The sequence below is a fragment of the Diorhabda carinulata genome, chromosome 2 (genome assembly GCF_026250575.1).
Source record: "Diorhabda carinulata isolate Delta chromosome 2, icDioCari1.1, whole genome shotgun sequence".
Taxonomy (NCBI): domain Eukaryota; kingdom Metazoa; phylum Arthropoda; class Insecta; order Coleoptera; family Chrysomelidae; genus Diorhabda; species Diorhabda carinulata.
Window position 1 is genome coordinate 23070808 of NC_079461.1, and position 11014 is coordinate 23081821.

Sequence of the window (11014 nt, forward strand, 5' to 3'; positions counted from 1 at the left end):
GTCTTTAATCGCACCGCTCCCATTGCCCTCTGTTCAATTACAGAATTTCGACAGTATGGTTTTTGACGCAATAAGCTCATAATATCTAATGAAACAATAATCATGACGTTGGACTTCGAATCATGGACCTATTATTTTAGAGCGTGGTCCATAGACAATACAAATACGATATAGAGAAAGCATTTTATAGTATCAATAGTCAAACCATAAGGTGTGAAAACATATTACTGCTCACAACATAAGACATACTAGTTGAAATATATTGAGTTGGTGATACATAAACCCAAATCGAGATGTATTGCGAACGAAATGCAGTAATATCGGTGTTACCTCATTTTTCTAAAAGATTTATGGAATTAATTATAATTTTTTTTTAATTTAAAATAATAAAGATTTTTTATTTTTTAGAATCCAGAAGAGGAATTGGACATCGATCTTTCAGATCCAGATTTGAACAAAGCTGCTGTCAAAATACAAGCTTCTTTCAGAGGCCACATGACTCGTAAAGATGATCAAAAATCCACTAATTGAACAGTGGAAAGTACATTTTTAGGAGACATTATCTTTTATCTGGGTATTGTCACAACGGTCGCGATTTGATGTAATTTGTCTGCAATTAGCGATTCATCGAGACATTTTCGTTCATATCAGAACTACAGAGATATTAGATATTATCTTCGTTGTGATTATAATCATATTAGAAGTAGATAACCAAGTTTTCTATGCTTTTACGATCGTTTCGAAATAAAACTGCGTTGCTTATTCATTCGATTTTGACAATATAATTTATGAAGATTTAAAAGAAACAACTGAAAGGGAATCCTTACAGTAGGTATCATTTTATATTTAATTTCTACCAGAATATTATTGTATATGCCATAAGAATACTCTTAATTCAAAGCATTTGAAAAAACAAAGAGAAAGAGTGTAATAAGATTTTACCTGTATACATATGTATATCCAAATCTCACAAATTGATGTTGAAAGCAAACTTGTGATCCTTTCTTAATTCTATACCAACTTAGATTTAACGAATGTGAAAATTAGACTAACAAGGTAAAAGTTTTTAAATGCTTATGATAATTCTAAACTTATATTGATGTTGCTCAGGCCAAATTATATGAATTTTGAATATTAAACCTTCATTGAAATCACATTGTAAACTGATAGGTTGATCTTGCTATTGATTTAAATATGAATGCAATATTATGATGTTGTTAAGAGGCATAAAAATTAGCAACGTTATTAAGTGATGATGAAGTTCATAGGGATAAGAAAGTTGATGCAAAAAACTGATACCAACTGCAAGATCTTCTAGAAATCTCTCCGCTAAAATATATTGCATCATTCATTGCTCCATGTCAAGCAGCCTCTACTGAATTTAGTTTTTAGCGAAATTGAAATTTGATTTAACTCACTGAGTGAAAAATTTAAGCGGTAACGAATATTTGAAAACTTTTACTTTATGTAGCTTATCAAAAATACTTTATTGGAATAATGTAATTGCGAACAAGCCTTTTCATTCAATAGCTTTTTAATTGCCAATTGATAGTTACCAGATGTTATAAATAATTATTTAAGTAATAAAATTCAATGTATATGTTATGTCCCAAGCCCGATCTTGTACGGAGTCGAGCTTCGTACAATGAATTTGTACGAAGTCCGATCTGTACAAGCCATTTTGTACGAAGCCGAGATTGGCGGACTTCAGGCAGAGATGATTGTACGAAGTCGACTCTGTACAACGCTGGTTGTACGGAGTCGGAGCATCGATACTCACTCGGTAATGAGCGCGTTATTCCGAAGTAGTACACGCAACCTAACCTAACCTAACCTAACCTAACAATAGATGGTAGCCAACTAGCCGGAGAACATACTTTCAATCACAATAACTACGTTTGTGTTTACTAACATCTTAATAGCGCGCTCATTACCGAGTGAGTATCGATGCTCCGACTCCATACAACCAGCGTTGTACAGAGTCGACTTCGTACAATCATCTCTGTCCGAAGTCCGTCCGCCAATCTCGGCTTCGTACAAAATGGCTTGTACAGATCGGACTTCGTACAAATTCATTGTACGAAGCTCGACTCCGTACAAGATCGGGCTTGGGACGTAACATATATAGAAATAATTAACCAGAAGAAGCCTCTGAAATTACTCAACATGGAACAAGAGACGAATTCATACATATTGCCTGTGTGAAAAAGTGTAATGAGCTAATAAATTATTAACAGAAAGTTAATATATCAGCATATCTAAAACATAAAGAAATGTAGAAATATAGGACGTTTTCACATGCAAATTGTGTTTTAAGAATATTAATTCCAAATAATTAAATTAAATTTGTTTCAATGGCATTCCAATACATGTGACATGTGAAATGAAGATAATTTATACGTCATCCCTTCGAATAATTGTAGCCTTGGAATGATCTTTGAGTTATTTTTGTTATCTCATTTAAAATAACATTAATTATTTAATAATTTTGAAACATAATCACTTTATTATGCTTTATTTATCATCTGATGATTGCTTTATATACAATCTAGTTCTAAGGGCTACTCTGTTACCAATACTTCTTTATCTCCTTCATTCCATGTCCAGTACAGCTTTCATCAAATACGCATTTTAGTCTTAATATTTTTCCATATCATTTTAAAATACCCCCTACCTAAATATTTTCAGTTCTACCAATGAAAACACCCAAGATTTGTGGATAGAAGAATAAAGAAAATTCGCGTCTAGTTAAAGTCAATTTGTTCTCTACAGTCGCCAATTTCAACAAGTGAAGGATACATTATCAAACTTTCATATGCAACGCAAAAATATTGCCAAATGACAATTTGGACATTAGATTTTTGATTTCCTAGTTTAGACTGAATGTTCTATAGAACAGTAAAAAATATATTGGAAGTAGCCAGTTTAAGTACAACAGTTAATACTTCTTGTAAAACATCTGGTACCTATTAAAAATGCATATATAGGATTGTAATAAAATGTAGTCATAGGTTTTGATTACCGACTTATTTCTTATGTCTTTTTAATAGGCAGCGTAAAAAATTTTTAATAAAGCAAACTTCAGATATGAGGTTGAATTCTAAAATATCCACAGAAAAATTTAAAACAATGAAAACATTGCATATAAAAGCGGATTATTGCAGAGCAATATAAATAAATCAGTTTCTATTTTGTGATAATGAAACAAAAATAACTGATTCGAATTTAGATTTGAGATGCAAAGCTGACTGAAGCTCTCTGTCAATCAAACAAATATTGCATACCATACTGAGTTGAGCAGAAATGTATACGTGAATTCCAACATTATTTTTATCACCGGTTTTTTATTGCCTTATTAGAACTATCAGTAGTTTTCGATCTACATATACTCAGCTCATTATAACCCTGTAGGTACATCTGAATACCTATTCCTAATTCAGAAGTTATTTAGAAATTATGCCTTGAAGTGAAGTTTTTATTTGAATTATTCTAGTCAAATAATTAATAATCTTTGTGAAAGATAATGAAGAACAAAATATGATGTATAATTAAGGATTTAATCAATAATTGAATCCTTGATTTTTGTAATGTAGAATTCACAGACTATATACCCTAAGAAATATCTTCGGGCAGTGAAAAACTGAACAAATTCTTTTTGAATTTTAACAAAAAATTCAACCGGACAGGTATACTGGAGCTGTAAAATTTATTAGAGTGGTTTTATATAAAGTTTGGTAGGTTTATGAAAAGATTTACACCAAAACTCATGGATTCATCTTGATTCGGGACAAAAAATATCTTCATTTTCATGAGTCGAGAATCAAAATCTACATAAAAATATTCCACAGCTTATTAACAACACCAATCTTCCGATTTAGGATTTTTAATATAAACATATATTTGATCGGTTAGATTGTAAATGCAGTTCATTAAAATATACACTTTGTAGCTCCTACAACATGAATTATTAGTATATTTTGCTTGCGTGGAACAATTTATAAAGATACTTATGATTTCGTTTGTGATATTTTAACACTAAAAGCTACAAATGATGTTGAGCAGATTACAATTCACGCAACATAAGTCCAAAGATATTACATTGAAGACGATAAGATATAGTGAATTTAGATTTGTTGCCGTGGTCAAATAATTTCTACCAAAAAGGAAGAAACTATAAACGGAGAATACACTGTTTGGTTATCGAAACGCGTGTCAGACAGTGTAATAGTGAGTATTGGTGGTGTAAACAGTGTATTCAGTTGAAATATGTCTTATAATATAGTGATTGTGGAAACAAATAAAAAGTAATGTTCTTTTCACATTTTTATGTAATGTCTTTGCTTAAGATGTATACAAACAGTACTTTTTAAAGTATTTGTATGTATGTACTGAAAACATCAAAGGCATATTGCACATCTTTGTGTATGCCTCTTTAGTTTCCAATTTTTAGTTTTTTCATATCGTTCATCGACTCGTCTACATCTCACTTTGGGTCTATCTCTTTTTCCTCCTCCAGTACTATGTTATTGCTTCATCTTGGCGATATTTCAGAATTTTACCATTCATAATAAATTCTATTAATTTCCTGTAGTGGAAATTGTTGTCAAAGTTCTAAAACCATTTTTGCGATAACCGTTAACATTTTTGTGAATTATTTCTCCAATGATTTTCACAAAATAATTAACCAAAATTATGTCACATGGAAGACAACACTAAAAAATATGTAAGCTACATAAGAATTCGACTAAGAAAATTATTATTGTTCCTCAACCTAAACATGGAAAAATCAGAAATTTTACGAGTACAAAAGAGAAAATATCAATTTAGAAGAAATATACAAAATTATCAATATAACAAAGCAACTTTTAATACCAGAAACCACTACTAATACTATTTTTTGGATGATGCCAAGAAGGTTAAACAAATTAATCATTACAAAAATATTGTAAATAAATAAAATGAAGACTCCATAATAACAAAAAAAAAACAATAAAAGCTTTATAATCTTTCATCAATCCAAATTCTATGATATAATATTGAATTGACACAATATTGAGTATTTCGTATAGGTCATCAGAAAATTATAATGTACGAAAATTAAATGTTTGATACTGGTCTAAGATGATTAATCAAGAGTCGTCGCACTAGTTGAACAATATACGAAATTAGTACTGTATGTATACCTGCTTAAAATAATTATGAGAAGTTTATTATATTCAGTGTTAACAATAAATTAACCAATATTTATATACAGGATCAAATACATCTTAAGATCATATACTTGTGATTGATTTCCCAAAAATTTTATGTACTTTATATTTACTGTAATAATAAGTTTAATTTGAGGTACTTAATAAAATGAAATGAAACTACAAAGCTTATGTTTGATTTTAAATCCTCTATAGATTACAACATAGCATTATCAAATATACAGGAACAGCTGGAATTTGTCCTATTTCCTCTTTTTTAGGATTAAGCTATAGCAGACCGATGTGTAATAGTTTGAGTTCATCAAACTAAAAATGTAACAAGAAGCAAACATAATATATTTCTTAACATTATTATATTGAGTTTATCAAAGATGATGTGCAATTAATTTATACATTTATTATTTGGGTACTTAATTTGGAGTACTTAAAGTATTTTATAAAACGTAAGTGAAGCGATATCAAAGTCTCGTAAGCTAGTAGATCGAAAATTTATTACATTACTAAAATATATGTGATGTGAAAAGATCCTTATGTTGTTTCAATAATCCCGACCTTACAAGTGTTCTAATTCAAGACTATTAGCACACTCGAATATAAAAAAAAATTGTTTTCTGTGACAGGCAAAAAGTTTGACAATTTATATCTGTTGACAGGTAACAAAATGTCACTTTTTTGACATTACTTGTTTTCCCAGAAAAAATAAGTACTTTTTTTATGTACATTGCATGAATGACACATTACTTAAACTATTGGGTACATCAGTCGAATTTTCTTGTGTTTAAATTTCATTTCTTCCTACCATCACAACTCTCTTTGATGTACTTGTCGCAAATCCGGTGTACTACCAAGTTAAAAAAAATAGCCACTCTTTAAGGAACCTTATAGAAGTGGTTTTTAATTACAACCTGATTGACACATTTTTCATTATGATGACAGGCGGCGACGAAGGGCTATGTACATTAAACATATTTTTCAGTAACTACAAATTTCCTGTTTACATCAGTCTCTGTTTCCTCAAGTTTCACAATAAATAACGTTTCCGAATCTTCAATATCATCTAATGTTATCAGGCTGATTTCACAAAATTCGACAAGCTCCAAATACAACAACCTTGATCATTCAATGAACTTTCTTGGGTTTGTAACCTTTCCCATTTTGTCCAAAAATGTAATTATTTTGAAATATTTTATGATGTCTACATTATGATTGGATCATAACATACTTTTAATCATTGAATAATTCAGACCACACTGTTGATGGCTTTTGTTGTTGAGCAAATTTCAAAAAATAAGCCAATAACACCGTCTCCTAGAAAAAAACTGCATGTTTTTTTCATTTTCCATTCCATGAAACTTGATGTGGCAGTTTTTTTAATTTTCCTCGATTTTTTTGGCAATAATTTTTATGATTCTTCAATTAATTCCGGTAGAGTCAAAGAAAACACGGAATCAGACATTTTTTACTTTTATAAAGTAATCAGCCACTAAGTTCATATTTTCAAAATCAAATAACAAAATTAAATTGACAGCTATTTGATTACTTTAAAAGTTCCCTTAGCAACGCAGGTCTAATTGTTCCTATAAGTACAACCTACTAATTTCAAATTTCACATCGATAATTTTCTGTCTTGAATATTGTAATAATACAATTTTTCAATATTAAATGATCGTTTTTTACGTCACAGAAAAAAATTTTGTATTTTTATATATAATACAAACTTAAGCTAAAACCTAGTACTTTTTTCTCTCCTATAATAAATAACTATTATTATATTTGGAAAAATTTTATATTATTATTAACAAATACATTCAAAACAAAATTAAAAAGAGTTTGCTCCAATGGCGTAAAAAAGTGATAACTAACCCTGACAGCGCACCACTGGTTAATTTTGTTAAGTTTGTTTATGTCAAAATATTACTTTATTAAGGAACATATTGGTCACCAAATTTGAAAAAAAAATTAAATCCGTACTTGAATTATAGCAACTTTTTGATTTTGATTCAAAATTTTGAACCCCCTACATCTCAGCAACTAGGCTCCGTAAGGGTTCGTATTCCTATATCAGAATGAATCATTAGCGAATATAGAAACACCCTGTATATGAAATTCAGCTATTACTCTCAAATTTTAAAATTTAGAGTGGAATGCAGAAACAGAAAATGGATAGACGAAAATTAAAACAAAAACCATATTGAAATGAATATTTGATGTCTCCAGTTTCATCAATATACTAGGATTTCAAAAATAACTGCCATTAAAAGATAGAAATATTCAATTTAGTAACAAATTATGTTTAAAGAACTATTTTTTTAAATTGAAGTTTAGAAACTTGTTGTATCGAGGTTTAATCTATTTTTATATACAGCAATGAAAAAAAATAGGTACCCAATTTTTTAGCTTTTTAGAGAATTATTTACCTCATTATGTATTTTCTAATTTATGTATTAACTTTATATGTTGTCCCTACACAGAGAAAAGAAAGTATGCTATTATCAAAAAAATATATTACAGAAACAATAATGTTTACTATACTGAAGACACAGAAGTATTGTAAATTTAATCTATACAATTTTACTTTATTTTTCAGTTACCCCATTCCTCAAAGTTATCATCATAAAAATGCTCAGTCTTGAATTTTATTAATGAAGGGGGTAGATCTATTCTATTTTCAAAATTTTCAGGATATTTCCAAAATATATGAATAGCATCACTATCTTCTTTCATGTGTTTTTCTCTATATTGATCAATCCAAGAGTCCGATGAAGGTACTTGGTGTTGTTCTTCCTTTTGCTTCCTCCTCATTTCTTGGATGTGCTCAACTAAAACAGAAGGGTATCTATGTAGCTATGTAGGTCAATACTATGATTTCAGTGAATAAATGTGAATGCCTTTATTGGACATTTTCAAACAGCTCTGTACTTAAGTCTAAAAAACAGCAATTTTGTTTTGATAACTTTGTCGTGGGAGAAACGCGGTTCAACCCGTAAACCTAGTTCTTTTGTTCATAGTGGACTAATTTTAATATACTTTCGGAGCTTTTGAATACTTATGTATTCATCATCTAGGACTGAAATTATGGTTAAATACAATATGAGAAATATATAACAATAAAGCTGGCAAACGCTACGTTACCATTCAAATATATACATAAATATAAATTTCTTTAATTTCTTATTTCTTAGACCTTTTGATATATTAATGCATCTAAATGTTCTTGATTTTAGGTCTCTTCTGTTTTAAAATTATATATATAAATATATGTCTGTGTGTGTGTGTAACTGTGTGTTGGAATTTTTTAATTAAAAATAATCAAGTTCTTTCTCACAAAATTAAAATGTTATTTAAAGACCTCAAGAAACTGTATTGAAACTGTGTCTGTAAGAGATAAGTACTCAATAAAATAACTGAATCTACTAATCTACCACTAACAATAAAACTTCAGTTCCAGATATTGCCAGGGGCAGTTGAAAATAATTTGATTACAGAGCAACAGATAAAAGAAAACTATTTATTTATTTCTCATATTCTTACCCTGTTGTCTAAGTTCACATAGTTCTTCGGGAGAATAATGGGTGTACCTACAAATTCCTTCAAATGGACAACCTCCTTGAAAAAATCTTCTACAAGGTATTTTTAAAAGTTCTTCCTTTAATGCTGTCTCTGGATCTATAAAAATAGGAATTATTTTTTTACAAACTGATTACACATGTAATTTACGACTATTCCTAATTTATGAAAAAAATATTAGGGTTAGCTGGGGTAATTGTAAATGATTTTGTCTTGTTTGGAAATCACAAAGATGTAATATCTCAGTTTACAAATTTTATAGTTTACCAGCCCCAAAACCTGTTTCAATTATGATTTTACTCACTATTGAGGTATTTACAAATGCAGGATTTACATTTGTTTCTAAGAAAATACCAGTTTACTTTTACCTCTAGCAGTAGAAAATATATTATTCCAAAAAGTTCTCCTAATAGTGAAAACCTATAAAACAGTAACAAATTCTGAAACATTTCTTAAAGATAGGCCACTGAAAATCTAAGAAATACAAGAAAAATAATATTGAAGCTAACATTATTTGTTTATATTTACCCCTTCTTTACAATTACCCCAGCCAACCCTAATATCTCCTCTATTATTATATAGACATCTGAATTGATTCATTTGTGTACTTTAAAGGATAGCTATTCTGAAACATAGACATAATAAATTAATCAAATCAATTTCAGTTTTCTATGTGAGTAATCACAGTACTGCACTTTGAGATATTCTCTTGAATAAGCCTCACTCACTTTTTTCATATCAAGTCAGTTCAATAAGAAGATCTTCAAATACATTTTATATTTTTGTTTAGAAACTGCTCAAAATGTGATATTTTATAAGTTGTGTATGTATATATATAAATTTATTTTTTCCTCTTTCTAATTTCTTGAGTTCATAGGTTGTTTGGATAAAATATTGAAATTTCTATAAAATATCACATTTTTATGTATAACTTAACGTTTCGCTCCTTCCTTGGGAGCATTTTCAAAAGAATAATTAATATTTGATTATACCAAGTAGATTGAAATAAACTTATTGATCAAATTATGGTAAATTTGGTTGAGGTTTTTTATATCTTGTCTATCATTTACAGAACATTTATCTTGTTTTATGTGTATCATTTCTTTGATTAATAATTTTTGATTGTGTCAGTAGCTAAGATTTTTGTTTTTTTAAAATAAAATTTATGATGTTCATTTTTTTCGTATTAATGTAGAGCAGTCGATGCATTTTTGGTGTATTTGTGACCATTTATTCTGTTTTCTAAATATTGCATAGTCATTCCTATATAATTTTTAGGACAATTCAAACATTTTATCCAAACAACCTACGAACCCAAGAAATTAGAAAGAGAAAAAAAATAGATTTATACTCAAATGGTTGAAGCAATATAGTAAATATATGTGTTATTGATACTGTTTTATATATTCATACAACCAATACATCTAGGCCATTCATAGTTTAAACTGTCTAGGTCAAGATTCCAGTAATGAAACAAATAATGCAAATGTTTAATGCATTCAATTAAAAATTATTGCAGTAACTGAAATTTCAAGTTGTAATACAACTGTATATAAAATTGTATTTTATGCAGTACCTTCAGACTTCGCTATGAAGTGTACATTTCTCCAGATACCTAATCATAAAATCTTTAATTGATATTGAAATCTTTCCCTATTTTAGATAATTTGGAAATGATCTATATGTTATTAAAAATTTCCTTTGACAATTAAAGCGAAATAACTAACAAAAAATAATACTTTATTTTCAATTTACCTCTACATGACTCATAATGCATATTTCGTAATTTAATATGATTCGAACTCTGAAGATGTTTTTTTCTAGCTTCCAAATCATCAATAAAGCTTTTTTCACAATAATCACAATAATACCTTCGCCCCATTTTATTTATTTATTTATTTTCAATGTAAGTAATTTTTACTTCTTCTTTTTTACTGGTGCGGTCTTATTTCTAGTATGGTGAGTAGCTATTAAATTTTGTTCTTATCTCAAAGACAAGAAGACAGAAATTTCTTAAATATTGTTCATATTGAGGCAAAGAGATCTATTTCTCATTATACACAACCTTTCTAGGTATATAGTAAGTTGATAGGAGTGAAAAGAAATTATTCTCGTTATTGGTTTCAAAATAAATACAAATCATTTTATTGAAAATATATTAGAAAATTAGAAATAAACACAATAAAAAAATAAAATGACTTTTCTGAGCAATTTCATATTAATCTACAAATAAAAAG

At 28.7% G+C, this 11014-nt stretch overlaps 2 protein-coding genes across 6 annotated transcripts in view; one reads left to right on the plus strand and one right to left on the minus strand.

Annotated features, from left to right (window-relative positions):
• LOC130904120 (uncharacterized) overlaps positions 1–5376 on the plus strand; it is a 115391-nt gene extending 110015 nt beyond the window's left edge. For all 5 annotated transcript variants that reach the window (XM_057816689.1, XM_057816688.1, XM_057816690.1 and 2 more), the window contains one exon: positions 409–5376. In XM_057816689.1, the coding sequence (XP_057672672.1) occupies positions 409–531 (123 nt within the window). In that variant the 3' untranslated portion in view covers positions 532–5376. The remainder of the gene's footprint in view (positions 1–408) is intronic.
• A 2318-nt stretch (positions 5377–7694) lies between these two features.
• On the minus strand, positions 7695–10892 carry LOC130903554 (zinc finger matrin-type protein 5). Its single transcript, XM_057815727.1, has 3 exons — positions 10533–10892; positions 8742–8876; positions 7695–8029 (listed from the first exon to the last, which is right to left on the minus strand). The coding sequence occupies exons 1-3, from the start codon at positions 10657–10659 to the stop codon at positions 7794–7796; spliced, it is 498 nt and encodes a 165-aa protein (XP_057671710.1). The 5' UTR covers positions 10660–10892; the 3' UTR covers positions 7695–7793.
• Positions 10893–11014: the final 122 nt, after the last annotated feature.

Coding starts and splice junctions, on each gene's coding strand:
- LOC130903554 (XM_057815727.1), bottom strand. CDS start 10,659: ATGGGGCGAAGGTATTATTGTGATTATTGTGAAAAAAGCTTTATTGAT. Junction 8,877..10,532: donor GCATTATGAGTCATGTAGAG/GTAAATTGAAAA, acceptor CTATTTTTATAG/ATCCAGAGACAGCATTAAAG. Junction 8,030..8,741: donor ATGTGAACTTAGACAACAGG/GTAAGAATATGA, acceptor CTTCTGTTTTAG/TTGAGCACATCCAAGAAATG.